Source organism: Lynx rufus, unplaced genomic scaffold (genome assembly GCF_022079265.1).
Source record: "Lynx rufus isolate CCGP_SWC_20201006 ecotype Redwood Valley unplaced genomic scaffold, mLynRuf1.p SCAF_1, whole genome shotgun sequence".
NCBI classification, from domain to species: Eukaryota; Metazoa; Chordata; class Mammalia; order Carnivora; family Felidae; genus Lynx; species Lynx rufus.
The window spans coordinates 235797438-235814385 of NW_025814823.1; the positions used below are offsets into that span (position 1 = coordinate 235797438).

Here is a 16948-nt window from a genome sequence, read left to right on the forward strand (position 1 = left end):
ACTGTTTTAAAAACACGAGGCAGGAGTGACAAAAGAGTTGTCGGATGTGATTTTTTAAAGGGTAGCAATATTCGTACGTAAACAAAGAGGGGCCATCAGCACATAGTTACGCGGGATCCAGTGACGCCAAGAGCATCTCGGAGAACACTCACGACCGGCGTGATAACAGCACGTGGCGTATTCCTGTTTTGGAGCGGCCGTCTTCCCTTTGGTTAGAGTGGAGAATTTTCCACCTTTGCTGATAACTAACACCCAGTGTCACTCTTGGCGGATGAGAACAATCACGTGCGTGGCTTACTTTTTATTTTTTATTATAAAAAACACATACAAGAGTTTTAAGAAATGATGAATATAAGACAAATCGGAACCACGGTGAGTTATTAAACCCATTTTCTATGTACAAATACTACAATTCCGAAAGTGGAATATCATCAAATGTGAAACACATTATAGCACTGTCCATATGTACACGGCACACACAGAGACCCACCCGCGCTGGCCTCTGAATCGTTTAGATACACGTCGCGGACACGACCCTGCAAGTGACCTTTGCTCGGAGGCGCTCCTGGTCCTCCTAGAGTGACAGGGTTTTAAGGAACCGCAGAGACAGGAAGAAGACGCGCTACAACGGGGCCCGAAGGCTCTCCCCGGGTTCCCTCTCACCCGTGGTGCGCCCACCTGGAGAAACAATGGAACAGTCCGTTTCCAGCTAAGACCGCGGAAGAGTCTTCTAGCTCCTTCTTAGCCGATTTATTTTTTCCTAGTCAACCATTCCAGCGCAAAGTCCAAAATTAGCTCAGGAACCAAATCAATGCTTTTATATTAAATTCATTATAAAATGCCACTCAATTTTAAAAAGCGACTAAAAGGACACTTTCTGCAGCAAAAAAGGGCTAAGTTCAAGTTTTTGTTGTTTGACCAAGACACAATAATACAACCCACATGTCATGGAATCACAACAGCCTTAAGTGAAATGTATGCGGTTTGGGGGAGGGCGGCCCGGCCCCTGCCGGCTCCGGTGTCCTCGCCACAGTGACGGGCGCGCCTGGACATCCTCTCCTCTGCGGCGACGTTCCGAAGCCTCAGTCGGGACTCTGCGAGCTGACTCAACTGTCCGGACTCAGACACGCGAAGGCACTTCTCTAGACGCAGGGGCGCACGGCTTCTTAGCCCACCTCCTCGGCGCACAGGCAGCTGACTTCCTCCAGGCAGCTGAGCACCGCGGAGGGAACGCTGTGAGAGGTCTCTCTGCGCCAGGCTTCCAGGATGCGGGAGATCTCCGCTGGGTTGCTGGGACTCAGATCGCAAAGCGCGTACACAGCTGCTAGCTGTATGCCCCACGGTATATCTGCAAAGAATTTTCCTATCAGTCGCTACGCAAGAAAACGCTTGTTATTCAGAATCTGAATGCCGTAATCTGTGGAAACACTCTTCACACACAGGACACTTTCTGCCGGCAGTGAAAAGTATCAGAGAAAAAACCCACAGTGAAAAAATTAACGAAGACCCATCCACACGTGGCAAGAAACAAAACGGCAAGAGAGCCGTGTGCAGGCCGGCACCCAGGGCACGGCCGTGGTGTCCGAGCAGGAAGCTCCGGAAGGATCACGCTCCACATTTATGTTGCTATGGAAGCCGGATCCCGGAGCATTCCTCAAATAAATGATTCCATTACATAGCCACTGCAAGTGCTTGTAAAAGGGCTACTCTGAAAACGAACACAGACACGAGAGGAGAAGAAAAGCCCTTCCCCGGGGCGCACTGCCACCCCCCCCCCCCATGTGCCTGAGAGAGGCCGGACGGCAGAGGATGGTAGGTTACAGCGAGGTCACAGGCCACGTGTGCTAGGATTCTTTCTCATTTAGCTTAAGTTTATTTACAAGTCCTTTAATGAAAATTTAATTTAGCTGAATTTCAGTTAAACTACAATTCAAAGAACACAACATAAAACCCACATGTGCTCAAACGTCAGTTCTGAAACATAGCTTTAAAAATTACTCACCCCTCAAATAAACATTTTAAAAAGGTGGTGGGGGGGGGCGCCTGGGTGACTCAGTCTGTTGTGTGTCTGACTCTTGATTTCGGCTCAGGTCACGGTCCCAGGGTCTTGGGATCGAGCCCGGTGGCGGGCTCTGGGCTGTGCGTGGAACCTGTTTGGGATTCTCTCTCCCGCTCTCTGTGCCCCCCCCTCCCCCTCACGCACACGCCTTCTCTCGAAAATAGGCACACATTTAAAAAAATGGAAAACCACGCATTTCCCCCAGCCGCACGGCAGCGAGAGGTGCACAGAGCAGGGCGCACAGTGGGAACTCACAAGAGGCTTAACGGGGCCGCGAGGGACTCAGAACAATCTCAGCGGACACGGGTCCTACCTTCGTCCTGGGCATGCTGAATAAACATGCCGATAACGGAGCTGATGCTTTTCACAGCAGACGGGAACCCTTCCTTCAAGCCCAACTGGCCCAACCGACCTGGGGGGAAACAAACCGAAACGTAAACGGTCTTTGGTTACAGGACAACTTTTCCCGAGAATGTAAAATTCACGTTTTCTCTCTCATGCCGTTCCGCACATTAAGGTGAAGGACCCTCAAGCTGAAACGGCTCCCTGTCCTCACCCGAGAGCGGGCGGAACAGGAAAGCATCGGGACGCCTAAAGCGCCCCTTGTGCCCCTGGGGGGTGGGGGCAACGGTGGCCAGGATGACTAACCGTCCCTTCTTCCGGTCACACGAGGGCGGCACGCACGTGCGGCTTTCTCCGCCGAGGGAGCCGAGAGGGAGCTCAGCGGAGCGCGTGGTTTGCACGGTCCCCAGGGTCCAAATGACTTTCACAGCGGAACAACGTGGACTAAGGGGCGACCTGCCTCCTTCCCGATGCTGAGATAAGACCCAGGCTCAACACCAGCGCAGATCGGACGACTGGGTCCGCGGCACCAGTCACGGCAGCGGCCGCAAGGGGGCCACTGCTGCCACCAGGAGCTCCCGGTCAAAACAGCTACTTTCGCGGAACGATGCCCCCTCCGAAGCACCAACTGTTACTCTTGCCCCGGCCAGCAGCCCGTAAGCTGCTGTGGGTGTGGGGGGCACACGGCACACCGGGGGCCTGGCCAGGCTCGGGCCGGGGCAACGCACCGAGGGGGCTGCCTGAACCGGGAGGGAGGCTGTGCTCTTCCGAGACACGCCCACATTTCTCTGCCGAATGACTGACAACCTACAGCTATTCGGACCCAGACAGACCTCTTCTCAAAAACGAATAAAGCGAGGAAATTTATCACTGCTGTCGGTGACAAAATGTGCGCTCTTAAGCCAAATTAGAATTTTGGAAAAACTTCCACCAGCCATCCTGCGCCTGACAGCTTCAAAATTTAAGACTTCTCTGATGAGATTGTGACGATATTAATGTCTGTCTTCTGGATGTTGTTGACGGCTGGAAGATCTGTGCAAATCACTATTTTCCGAGGGAGCAGCGCGCCTTATGAAGTCGCCCTGGAGCCCTCAGGACCCGTGACCAGCGGGTGATGCGGCAGGAAGGCCCCCTGGTGACGGTTCAGACCCCACTCCGTCCGTTTAGGGAGTCGGCACTTGTGAATTTTTACGTGGTGTCCCAGCATATCCACAATGATCTAAAAGGGCTATTAAAACACTCGGGAGCTCCGTACAAAGCCGGATTTTCTTTACACACTTCAACCAAAAAACCCACTGCAAGAGCCCGGTGCAGCGCGGACAGGCCCCCGGATCCTGGCAGAAAAGAGGATCTGCAGCAAGTTAACCGTTCTCCTCGAGGTCGGTTTTGTTTGGCAACCACTTTCCACGGAGAATGTCATTTATGTTAACACCGGTTTATCATTACTGGCTTTAAGTGCTAACGGAAGCTCTCCCCCAGTCAGTAGGACCTGCAGTGACAACCCCGGGGGTCCTCCCGGGGGCGGGGGGGGGGGGGGGGGGGCGGGCACATCCCGCTGAAGGCGGAGGAAGCGCGATGATGCCACGCGCCTAGCCCCGCCCACCCGGATCCCTCCTGTGTTCCGCGGTCCTGGAGGTGGGCTTGCTTCGAGGTGGAACCCCGTTCCCTCCCTCCAGGTGCGGCCTCGTGTTCTCCGCCCCCCCTCTCTCACAGGAAGGGGATTCCAGACGAACTTGGATGCCCTTTTATCCAAGTCCTTTTCCTGAGTTTTTAGGACCTCGCCCTGTAATCTCACTCTTCTGTGTCTGCGTTTTCTCAACTCTACACACACCCTCAGCTGTATCTATGTACGAACCCAGGCCACCAGCTTCGTTGCCATCTTGAACACGGAGAAACTGAGACACAGGACACTGAAGTAACCTTCATCACTTAGCATTTCCTACAGGAACCAACTCAGTACTGGTTGCGTGCAGCCCAAATGCTGTCACAGACAGCTCGATAAATTCCTACTGATGGATGGATGCCTGGAAAATTTCGAATCCAGGATGAAACTATAGACATCTGGATAATTCCAGGGAAATCTCTCACCGAGGTTGAAAAGTAATGTACTTTAGAGATCAGGATTTCAATCAGTGATCACTCAATTATCTGCTTCCAATTAGATCAAACTGCTGTCTGCCCCCATCTGTCCTCTGAGGCCATCTCCTAGGGGTGCTCAACATACACGTGGCACCTGAGCAGGGGGAAGGGCGTGTGCCAAACAGACACGGGCTCGCTCAGCCCGGGATGCGCATGTCTTCCCAGATAATATAATGGCCCCTTTTCTTTAAATTAAAAGTACTTAATGGACTGGATTTTATAAGCTCTTTAAATTAATGGAACTTTCAAGGATCAAATGATCAGTAATCATGAGTCAGAGGTAGGCGGCTTGGGGGAAAGACCTTAATGCACGAGAACAAAGATGAGAGACAAATCTGCCCTACAGACGGGAGAAACAGTCCCCCCAGAAGGAACCTGAGTCCAGGGGATTCGGCCACGTGAAAACACAGGTAAGAAACACGGAGTTCACCTCGCTGTCAAAGGTAACAGCCCCCAGCACTCAGGGAAGCATGAGGGAGGCAGCTGGGGGCCTGCGGGGAAGGTGACCGAGTAGCCCCCCAGGGTTCCCTCAAGTCTGCAGGTGCGGGCAGGCCACGGAAAACAGGAGTTGAGGCGACGTCAAAGAAAGGGTGAAAGAAAGGCCTGGCAAAAGGCTGGGTGGAAATGGACAAGCAGAGGCTACTTCAGCCTGGCCTGCGAACGCCTGATGTGGGCAGTGCTCCCCTGGCTTCTAGGCTGAATACCAGGTGGGCCCCGGAGGGTTCCCCAGCTCTTAGGGGCAAAGGTGGTGCTACATGGCTTTGCACTCGACCGAGTCCAGCAGCAGACAGACTTCTGTCTCCGCTCGGCCACCTTCAGCACCGAGGGACCTCAGACGAGGGCTTGACCTTCCCTAGCCTCACCGCTGCCCTGAAATGAGCAGACTGAAGCAGGTTCTAGCACTTCTCCACATCCCCCTTGATCTAGAACAACCCAAACACTCCCCAAAATGCTCTAATACGCTATCACTCGAGCACGTTAGAAGAAACCCCACTTACTAATCATGTACGACCACCTGCGGACAGCACTGCTCATCCCCCCATCCAACGTCAGGTAACCCCGGGCTGTTCTGACAGAAAGCGTCTTGGGTTTCCCATGGAGTGAAAATTCATTTGGGATTTTGCCAATTTGGAAATAAAAATAAAGACGACTCCTCTATTCTTTGAATGATGAGTGTGTCACTATTAGGAAAATCACGGCTCACCAGTTTGTGTGCCGAATTCTATAGCGTCAGCTTCAGAAACTGCAGGAAGGTTCTCTAATGGAGTTTCCTCTCAGAAACGGCTCAAACTCCAAATGGGACAGCTGTGCAGGGGGTCCGTGCACATCCGGCGCGGACACAACTTCTCAGAGCTCTGCAGTTCTAGAACACAGGCCTCACCCGCCTCTGTCCCCACCCCTCGCCCCCATCACCCAGCGCCACGGCTTCGGCGCCCACAGACGACCAGAGCTGGCCAAGCTGAGCCGCCCTCTCGGGCACCGGCCTCTGCCCGCCGGCCCTCCCCACACCCGCCTCGGGCAGGGATGCTGCGGCGGCTACGCCGGGTGTCTGCAGACCCGAGGAGAACCCTCCAGGCCCGACCCTGCGCTCATTTTCACCCTTCCCACTTCCTAGCTATCCATCCTCCGAATCACACTCATGTGTTTATATGTTATCATCTCATCCCGTAACGCTGTTAAGTGCACGTCATCGTTTACTCCTAGCTTATGTAACTTCATTACATATGGCTTAATTATGTGAGTGTACACATATTCTTTAAGAAGCTTCTCAGGGAATCTGGACGACCGGCCAAAGGTGGAAGGCACGGACTCCGGAGAGCCAGCTTCAGGGGCGAAGCACGTGTGGGGCCGACCCTCCACCACAGGTGCACGGGGACCGCACGGAAGCCACCAGAAGCGCAGCCCTCCGCTCTCCCACGCCCGCTTCCTCTCCCGTCACAACCAGCAAGTGTGTAAATGGACAACCTCCTGCAACAACAGCGGCAAAAATCACACAGTATTTTGTAAGCGTTGACTTCAAAAAGTTTCGTGTTCGTTTCAAAATCCAAAGATACTTTATGGAGGTTGATATATGTATTTATAGACTTAACATCTTTTTCTAATTTTTTCTTCAAGAAGGTTTCTCGGTTTAAAATAAATCAGTTCAAACTATGAACATCTGTAAGAGAAGATGCTACCGAAAGGAGAATGTGCAGACACACACACGGCCCGTCTGCCGCCCCCTGGCCCTCGTGTCCTTCCTGCTTCCTGCTGTCACGGACTGTCCCGGGGGCCTGCAGGGAGGGGCTCTGCAGGGCCCGTGTGGCGGCAGCGCCCACGGAGCCGCTCGCCCCCTCCACCACCCACGCCTTATTCATCTCTGCAGGTGGCTCTCTTCCTCCACGGTCGCGGGCAATCACTCCGGGCTCGCACACTTCACTCCAAGTGTATTTTCTGTCCTTTCCAGTGAAATTAGAGTCTTCCTTGAAAGCAGGTTGCCGTCTTGAACCATTTTACACATTTACTTAGCGCAAGGTTCTTAGGTTTGCATGTGAAGCAGATACAGAGCAGGAATACCTTCTTGCTGAGACGGTAACAAAAGCAGCCACAGACAGCTCTAAGTAGAAGACTTACTTAGACAACGTAAATAATACTCTCAAACCTTCTTTTGAGCGGTACTGTCTTGAAGTTCTAAATAATTCAACTCTAGAGATACTTGAAAGTCGCAGGAAGTACCTTCAAGGATCTGAGGGGCTACAATGCAGGTTATCAGACGAACCTTGTTTGTTGTGTGTCGGGGGGCAATGCTACATGCTGCAGACAGAGAAGTCAGTTCCGAGTAAGGAGAGCCTTCTGAAAGGTAACAGATGTCATCACGTAAATCCCGCAGGGCTTAGAGAGCACCTCATCAGAGATGAGGCAAAGAGGAAAAAGTGAGTAACACTAAGAAATAAAAATCTGTGGCAGACAGGGAGGAGCAGAACCAAAAAGCCACTGAGGTCCTCCTTATCTGAGATGCCTCATTTAAAATATGTTTACACAACGATTTTCATTCCTACATATCAGCTTGGAGGAAAACAAAGTTGGTTCCCAGTCACGGCACCACAGGACGTGACCCTGCCTAGGCAAACAGGAAAGAACCCGGGGGTCTGGCGGGGAGGCAGCCGACTTTCAGGAACCAAATGAGACCAGAGTGTCCTTTAGAGCAACTCTGTGCCCCGGCTGGCGTATGGCAGTGTGTGCCTGTGCGGCTACGAACAGTACGAACTGAGAAGCACACGTTCAGTCATACACAAAATATACTGGCACGAAAACTTCATCTCTGGCAGAGTGGGAAAAAACAAGAATTTGTAAGAGTAGGAGTAAGGAGAGTAAGTGAGAAAATATCTACTGTGATGGTGATAAAGTCACTCGTTATGGTCAAGTTTCCCCCAACGTGTATTATTATACCTTTATTCCCCTACCAAGATACGATCAATAACAAGAAAAGGCTTAATAAAACAGACAACTCACCAATCAGCCTCAGAATTGATGCTATAATAATGTCGGGAGTATATGCAATGTTTGCATGTCCTTTTCGGTATTTTATCCACTTATCCATGACGGGCCACAGCTCTTTACTACAAAACAGTAACAGCACGCGTGCGTGTTCATGTGCATGTGCAGGAAAAGAACATATGTGTGTCACCGCTCAGATATCAACAACTTGAAACTGGCCCATAAAAGACAATTAGTCAAGAAAAGGGACTTCTTAAAAAAAATTTCATTTGTTTATTTATAAAAACAGGCTCTATGCCCAACGTGGGGCTCGAACTCACAACCCTGAGATCATGAGGCACACACTTTACCAAGTGAGCCAGCCAGGCGCCGGAGAAGAGGGACTTCTGAAGATGTAACTTTTTAGGTTAAAATGAGGACAGTCACGGGAGGCTCACACACTCTCCAACTATTCGGGGCGTCTCTGCCCACACTGGCTTCAAAGAGGCTACAAATAGCTATGTTTGCATCTTGATTCTGTTTCCGCCCTTTTCACAAGGCTTTGAGTGGAGAAGCTGAACAAGGTCTCCAGGTCCCAGAACTGGCGGCGGTGGGGGTCTGGATTTTCACTGGGACCCTCCAGACGTGCGCGTGGCCTCTGTTTCCCAGAAGCCTAGCGTGTCCTCGGAGGAGCACGGAGCTCAAGAAAACCACACTGTCAAAACTTTCTACTGACTGAAACACTGCCAATTCCTCTTTGCCTTCTCTCCTTCCAAAACCCGATTTCCTTCTTACATAGCATTTGTAGTATTCGAAAAGCTGAGTGACAACACACAGGAGAATAATGTAACTTAAAAGTGCCCCAAATAGCACATTTGCAGAGAATGTTACTCCACTAATTCCAGATTTTTCTTTCCACATGCTTCTCCACGTGCATGTACGTAAAAACCTGGGGAGGGTGACCACAGCGCTTAGGGCTCTGGGACTGGAGTTGCTCAGGCAGAGATCCCGGCCTTCCACACCCTGTCCTCACGCCCAGCGGGGGGGCACTGGCCAAAGGACCTCTGGTGAGAACCACTTCCAGTGGTCTCATCGGTCACCCTGCCCACTGGGCTCCCACCAAGAGCCAGGGGATGAGGCCCACAGGAGGCCCATGTGCCTTTCCTGACAGCACTGGGCAGACGGCTGTCACTTCCTTACTTGTCAGCAAAGGACTGTGAGATGCCATCATGTCACTACCCTAGCATCCGTTTGTAGCTGTGTATTTTAACACAGCCGTACCTCGTTATACAGAAGTACCATCGTTCAATTCCCTACTGTTTCACATTTAGGAGTATAATCTTTCCCTAGTGTTAAGGAGAAAAAAAGGAGAGTACACTTTCCCACAGAATACATGCAAGTATCTCCAGGATACGGACTATCAATCCTTTGTGAATCCTTTTTCGGGTCATAAACTCCTTTAAACCAGCCTTTCTGGGGCGCCTGGGTGGCTCAGTTGGTTGAAGTGTCCAATTCTTGATTTTGGCTCGGGTCATGATCTCATGGTTCGTGGGAACAAGCCCTGCACTGGGCTCTGCGCTGACAGGGCAGAGTCTGCTTGGGGTTCTCCCCCTCCCTCGGGCCCTCCCCGCCCCCACACAACCCCCCTATGCAAGCACACGCACACACACACTCTCACTCTCTCTCTCAAAAATAAATCACCTCAAATAAATAGATTAATTAATTAATTAAATAAAATCAAAAGACCCCCCAAACCCTTAGCCTTTCTAAGTCAGGTCCCCAGACAATTAAGATCTGATAAGAACAGTTGTTTGAGCAGCTATTTTCTCCTTTCCCCACCTCCCGGTCTCCCAAAGATGGCACGCTGCCAGTGCCAGAATTCTCCAAGCCCAGAGAAAGGCAGATTTGTTACATAAAACAGATGCCTGGGACTCCGTTCTCTCCTGAAAGGCCAGGTGAGGAGAGCCGCTAATCTGGACTCTCACTCTGCCTGTTCGCGTGGGTTTCCCCAAGTATCTGAAGGTTAAGATACGATCGTCACACTTCATCCTACGCTACTGGCTGAGCACTTCCCTCGGTGGACACTGCTCCGCATGCCGGCTTATGCCAGCGAGCCCACACCCCTCCTCCAGGAGATTCCTTTCCCCTTGGGACAGAGGTGGTAATAAAACAATCTAGGGGAAGAAGTCACAGGCACCACAAAAAAACAAAGCAAAGACATGTGACGATAATACGAGTCCTTCAAGGGTAGTTTTCCAACTCTGACCCAAATCAAAATGTCATTTGTACATGTTTCCACTGCCTTCAACAGCAAAATCTGCTCCAACCAAATTCAGCAACCATTCAACAGACTACCTTCCAATCCAACACCCCGGCTCTGAGTCAGTGAAACGGCCGTACCTTATGATGTTATCATGTGTCCAAATCCATTTCTGGTGGCAGCACAGCAGGTCAATGGCAAATATGTACTCCCAAGTGTTATCACTCAAATCCTCACCAAATTTTTCACTGGACTGGAATTCTGTTTTTGGACACAGCTGTATGGTCAAAAGCAGCTTAGAAACCATGAAACCCACATCCACAGGAGCATTCTAGCAAACGAAAAAGGAAAAAAACAAAATACAATTTAGACTTTCAAATATAGCACCTTTCATTTGTAATCTCGAGTGTAACAAGCATCCCATGAATAATCATTTAATTTTAAGACACCTTTTGAAAGCTGTATTGGAATAAGGAACTACGTTTATCTTAGTTATAATACTTGTCCTAAGCTGATTATAAACCAGTGGTGGGTAGGCCACAAAAAACGCTCCGGGCAGGACGCAGAATCCAGTCAGGTAGAAAACAGAGCAGCTGCAATCCAGATAGAAATGCAAATTGTCATTACCTCAAAGCAAAGAATTAAAAAGTTATAATAAAACATTTTTTTAACTTCAAAAAAGTCCTTTAAATTCTAACATCTTCCTGACCCTAGATATCAGTCTTGTTACAGAAATTGATACAATTTAGTTAGCCAGTACTGGACTCCTTGGCCTGGCTTCATTCACACCTGCCTGCATTTGTTGATATTTACCCACGTCCTTGTACCTGTTGGCGGTCTGAACGCTCCCTGCTGCTGAACAGTTCTCCATTACGTGACGGACCAGTGTGCTTATCCACTCACCTACTGACAGGCTTCGGGGCCATTCCGGCCTCAGGCGATGCGCGAGAACACACATGTCTTCGTGTGGACGTTAACTCAACTTCTTGGATAAATACCTAACAGTGGACTTACAACTTGTTCTTTCTCGTCCTATTTTCCATTGGGTTTTGTTATCAACGGTAAATAGGAAGCTTTCAATCTTTTCTTATACTTGCAAAAGACTAGAATAACTTGGTTCTTTATAAGGTGAAGCAAAATTCAGGGGGAGCCTATACATGCTTTTTATGTTTTACATCAACTTTTCCACCTCTTCTATAAACGTTAGCTGACAACAGCTGTTTCTTCAAGTGTTCTGCCCCCAAACCAAATCTGATACTGTTTATTTCGTTAGAAACCGTCCTTGGCTTCCAAATCTGCCACCATAGTTGTGGCTAGTGGTCTTCTTGCACTCTTTATCCTACGACCGCAGTTCTATTTTCTTTCTCGTTTTGAAATCTTCAATATTTTCCCTTTTCTCTTTTTTCATTAGTCTGACCTGAGAGCTGTTTTGTTACTATTTTTTAAAGGCAATGTGTTTTTCTTCTATGTGTTTTCTTTTTGTTCACTGCTTCATACCTTTTAAGCTATATTCTTTTTTTTTTTCAGATTGCTTCTCAGATTTTTAATTTTTAAAATAATTATCAGCCACTTTATCGGTTTAATAATGAAAACACTTAAACTATGTTAGTGAGTCTAAGTTTTCCCAAAACTAGAGATCCTTGGTATGAAGGGTTTTCCTTTTCAATGACTTGCGAAACACTGATCTTACTTTTGTGTTCCTTATTCCCCAATTGTCCAGGATCGTATATGCCAACTTTCAAGATGAGTGGGGGAGGGCACAGAGAAGGAGACACAGAATCGGAAGCAGGCTCCAGGCTCCGAGCTGTCAGCACAGAGCCCGACTCGAGGCTGGAACTCACAGACTGCGAGATCATGACCTGAGCCGAAGTCAGATGCTTAACACCTACTGAGCTAGCCAGGTGCCCCGGGAATCTTCACTTTTTAAGAATTAAGGTTTTCACGTAACCAAATTCATGATGGGTTTGTACCTGTGCTATAGGCAAACAGAAAAATTAATATTCTTCATTCAAGTTTACTTTACGTATTAATGAATTCCAGTGCGTCTACTCCTTTTTGTCTCTCTGAGAGAGAAAATCTGCAAGTCTTGTACTATAATGGCATTCTTCCCCCAAGTATTACTCGTTTTTGTATACCCTGGACTTGATATTTATTTTTTTATTTAATTTTTTTTTTCAACGTTTATTTATTTTTGGGACAGAGAGAGACAGAGCATGAACGGGGGAGGGGCAGAGAGAGAGGGAGACACAGAACCGGAAACAGGCTCCAGGCTCTGAGCCATCAGCCCAGAGCCCGACGCGGGGCTCGAACTCACAGACCGCGAGATCGTGACCTGGCTGAAGTCGGACGCTTAACCGACTGCGCCACCCAGGCGCCCCTGGACTTGATATTTTTATTTGATATATGGCAAACACATTTCTTAAAATTCTGCTTTTTTCATAAAGAATGTCTTTTATCATCAAATCACCCGTATCTGGTTTCATCCTGAACAGGCCAGAGGAGCAGGTTCCAGTGCACAAGCAGGGGGACCAGGCAGAGGCACGTGGCCCCGCGGGGGACCTGGGGGTGGGGGTGTGACGGTGGCCATCGCGGTCGATGGCAGGAGACGGAAGGGCCCTTCTGACTCAGTGACTGATGGGAATCTGATGATGCCTCCCAGGACTACACTCTGCTTTGTCTAGACAAGTTGCTAAGCAGACGATAACAGACTTGCTTTTAAATATTTCCTTAACTTGTAGCCCTTTCCTGTACTTTTCATAAGAAAATAGAAGTCTAACGAATATTAATATCAAAAAGTACCAAAAAGGAAAGCGAAACGGCATATAAAATTCCACTACGTGCATGAGCCACGATAATGTTAAGAGGATGTTAATACGCAGTCATTTGAAAACAAACCAAAGTCAACCCGTCACTGAATTCGACATCTCTTCGAGTTTCCCACCGGCAATTCAACGTCCAGGGATTCTCATTCGATAAAAGCTCTACATAAAGGAATACCAACCTAGATGCCGTATTAGCACTCAGTTACCAAATAAACACATAGGAACAAAGTACTTAAATAAATAAAAATCCCATCAACCAAAAAGAAAAAGAGAGTACAGATTGAAAAACATCAAAACGAGGAGTTGAAATTTTTCACCTCACCATTTTGTTTGCCTCTCCAAGTGCCTACTGCAGACAGCCCCTCTGGGCCCTGCACACACACACGTGGACTTCATCAGCCGTAAGCCAGTGGACAGAAGAAACTTTTGTTAAATCAACACAACACGTAAGTCTACACTTCTTCCCAAGCTGGCCCGTGCACATTTCCCGAACTAAACGCATAAGCTTGGGCTAAGATGGTATTTTAAAGGATCTCATACAAAGAGGAATGTCTCTGAAATGCTGATGAACGAGTACGACCCGAGTGAGTACATTCACGTAAGATCTACGAGCACGGTTATGACAATAAGTAAAAGCCAGCCTCACCTTTTCCCAGTTGAGGAACGCTCTCAGACAGTTCCGAACCTCTCCTTTCGCACGCTGCCTGGCAACCAGCTGCATTGCTTTATTAATCACCGACTGGGAAATAAATATATCATGCCACATGTTTGCAATGAACAAAGTCAATTTTTCTGATTCCGGAAAATCTATGAGAAAGACAGACAGACAATAAACCTTTACATCTGATCAAATGAATAAATTACAAGCTAAGAACAAATTTTAATAATTGTGCTTGTGCCTCGCAAGGCCTCCGAACAGTGAAGGGAGGGAGCCCGAAGAGGCCCCGGCCGCAGTTATTTCAAAATCTGCTTCCTTCTCCCGCAAACCCTTCGCTCTGGCAAACCTTCCTTAATTACATCTGAACCATGACAGCTCAGAAACACCACTGAATTATGAAAAGAGCCAGGGAATCCAAAACACGAAGCCAAGGCAAACCGCTCTCTCCAGATTCCCCAACCCTAGAACCTTCCCGTTTGTTAAGTGTCATTTCAGGCCAGTTTTTATGCATCTGTAAGACAGAACTCACCGGTACAACACTTTTATAAAAGGCTTTTGACTTGGAGAGACGTTTTTATACACTGCGGAGGATGATCTTCTATCGTGAATGCTCTTGCCCACATCTGGCTTTGTTTAATCAACCTAAGCCACGTACAGCTCACACACAACAAAATGCACCCTTTTCAAGCAGACGGTCTGGTGAATGAATGGATCTGCGTGGCCCCCACCGCAATCAATTTAAGAACATTTCCGTCACCCCAAATTCCCACGGTCTGACCCTTTCCAGTGCGTCACTTAGCCCCAGATACAGACAACTCTGATCCGCTGTCACTTTCAATGAGTTGCTTTTTCTCAAATATGTACGAACGGGTTCGGACAGCACGCACTCCTTTCCGTCCGGCTCCCTGACTCCACAGAATGCTTCTGCGGTTCACCCGTGTTGCCACGCACATCAGTGGTCCCTCGCTTTGCGTGGCCAAACAGTGGTCAACTGCTTGATGTAGCACACTCGTTCTTTCACCTGCTGAGGGATGTGGGCTTCCAGCCACGGGCCACTGCAGATGGAGATGCTACGAACAACCGCGAGCCAGTCCAGTGAGCGCATGTCTCTACTTCTGTTAGGCAAGGACCTACGAGTGGGATTCCTGGGTCATTTGGTAAGCGAGTATTTGAATTTTATAAGAAACTGCCAGTGTTTTGCAACGTGGCTGAGCCAGCAAACACAGACTTTTACCCTGTTTGGCAGGAAGCGCATCTCTTCCGTTTCCTGTTCTATCTCATCTAACGCTGCAACGTGTTGAAAGAGCAGACGACCAAAGCATCAACTCACTGCACTCTCTTGATCTGTTCTCTCTGAAATCTCGGGTCCTGCCCCACGACCTCTGCACATGCCGCTTCCTCTGCCTGGCATTCTCTCCCTCGCTTTTCTTGGGTACACTGCCTGGCATCTTGCCACCTCAAGCTCAAAGGTCACTCTGACAAGGAGAGCTTCTCTGACCCCACAGACACTCACAAATCCTCCCTCCACAGCACTATCCGTTCACTCGTTCAACAGATACTCCGTGACTGTGGACAGCGCATTGTCCTGGGGTCGGAATAAGTGGGGACAAGACGAAGTTCCTCCTTTACAGAGCATGCAATCTAGTGGAGGAGAAAGACAAACAGATTCAGACACAATGGAAGCGGGGGTGAGGGCCATGAAGAAAACGCCAGGAGAAAGACCGCAGGAGTCCGTGTGGGAGGTACCATGTGAGCCCCAAGAAAGCTAAAGGGAAAGCTTCCCAGGGGAGAAAACTGTGCCCACGAGCCTGAGGGGCGCGGGCTGAACCCCGGAGGGGGCTCAGCAGAGCGCACACAGCTCGCCTCTCTCCTGCCCACCGCCGACGATGCCTTACGCGAGCCGAGCCCGAGGCCTGGCGCGCACCCCGTTACCGCCGCTGAAGAAAGCAGCGCCTGAGAGAGTAAACAAGGCGAGGGAGAGGGCGACACACAGCAGCCTCACTCGCAGCCCCGCAGGCAGCGGACACGTCCCGTCACCCGATGCACACGCCCCCCCGGAAGATTAAAAGATTGAAGGTTAGAAATCTTCGTGATCCAGGTCAGACTTCCTGGGCTGCAGTCAAGTCGCATTTACGCGCCGTGTCACCGTTCACAAACATTGCCACCGATGACGTGTGATCAGGAAGGAGGCTTCTGTGCTGACCCGTCCGCGGGGACGGAGGGCACAGAGGGAGCGGAGGGGCAAGGGGGGCCCAGGGGAGCCCTCCTAGGATTCCACGTCTCTGGTCCTCGTCCTGTGGGCCTTACGGCTCCATTTCAGATGCCGCCTCTTCCAGCCAGCGACACGGCAGCACGCTGTGACACCGACCTTATAAAAGCATCCTCCCGTCTCGTGTGGCCCACACCTGACTCTCGAGTGGCTACACTAAGAACAGACAGGCACACGTCATGACGACACTCTATGCACAAGCGGGAACGCGCGCGTGCTGCTACGAGCAGCTAAGCCACGGAAACTGCCCCCCGGGCAACGAGGCACGACTTCACCCGGCCAAGGTTCTTCACGGCCTCGGGGAAACGCACCAACGTCTTGCGTATTTGCAAAGATACAAGCGATCCCTCGGCTGCAAGTACAGACCAAGTGTCACGGGGTAAGTACACAGATGTCAACACAAAACGACCACCGTGTGAACGCACCTTCCTTCAGTAGGCTGTAGCAAAACAGGCGGGCTCGCTCCAAGTCTCCCAGTTGCCGGCATATTCCCACGTACACCCTGCAGAGGGCGTGAATGTAATTGCGCTCCAGGGAGATCTTCTGAATCTTCAGTTCTGAGAGGATGGAGTGAAGCAAGCACTCTGCTAGATGCTGGGTCGAAACACAAAGAGAAAACACAACGTATACCGACATTTCTTCTGCTTACTAAACAACGGCCACAACTTACAAATGAAGTCTGTCGGGACCACACGACGTGCCCCGGAGCAGCAAGCAGAGGAGAGCGGTGACTGCAGAAGACAACCCACCTCGCTCGGCCCAGTGAGCCACGCGGCGTGGGGGTCGGGGGCCGCGGCCGCGGGCTGCCCGCAGGGGCCACAGGCCGCGCCCGAGCACGCCTGGGCCCCTGAAGCCGCCACCCCCCCACCAAAGTACACTTCCTTGCTTTCCGCTAAAGTAACTCTCTGATCTACTCCAGTTCCTGTTTTCTGAACTCCTTTAG

At 50.0% G+C, this 16948-nt stretch overlaps 1 protein-coding gene across 3 annotated transcripts in view; it reads right to left on the reverse strand.

The window, feature by feature from the left end:
• Positions 1 to 978: 978 nt before the first annotated feature.
• ICE1 (interactor of little elongation complex ELL subunit 1) overlaps positions 979 to 16948 on the reverse strand; it is a 56508-nt gene continuing 40538 nt past the window's right edge. For 2 of the 3 annotated variants that reach the window (XM_047094242.1, XM_047094259.1), the window contains 6 exons: positions 16431 to 16599; positions 13725 to 13885; positions 10397 to 10587; positions 8033 to 8139; positions 2373 to 2471; positions 979 to 1348 (listed from right to left, as the gene is read on the reverse strand). In XM_047094242.1, the coding sequence (XP_046950198.1) occupies positions 1167 to 1348; positions 2373 to 2471; positions 8033 to 8139; positions 10397 to 10587; positions 13725 to 13885; positions 16431 to 16599 (909 nt within the window). In that variant the 3' untranslated portion in view covers positions 979 to 1166. Of the gene's footprint in view, positions 1349 to 2372; positions 2472 to 5979; positions 7373 to 8032; positions 8140 to 10396; positions 10588 to 13724; positions 13886 to 16430; positions 16600 to 16948 lie in introns of those variants that run through there. The other variant, XM_047094251.1, reaches the window with a different exon arrangement.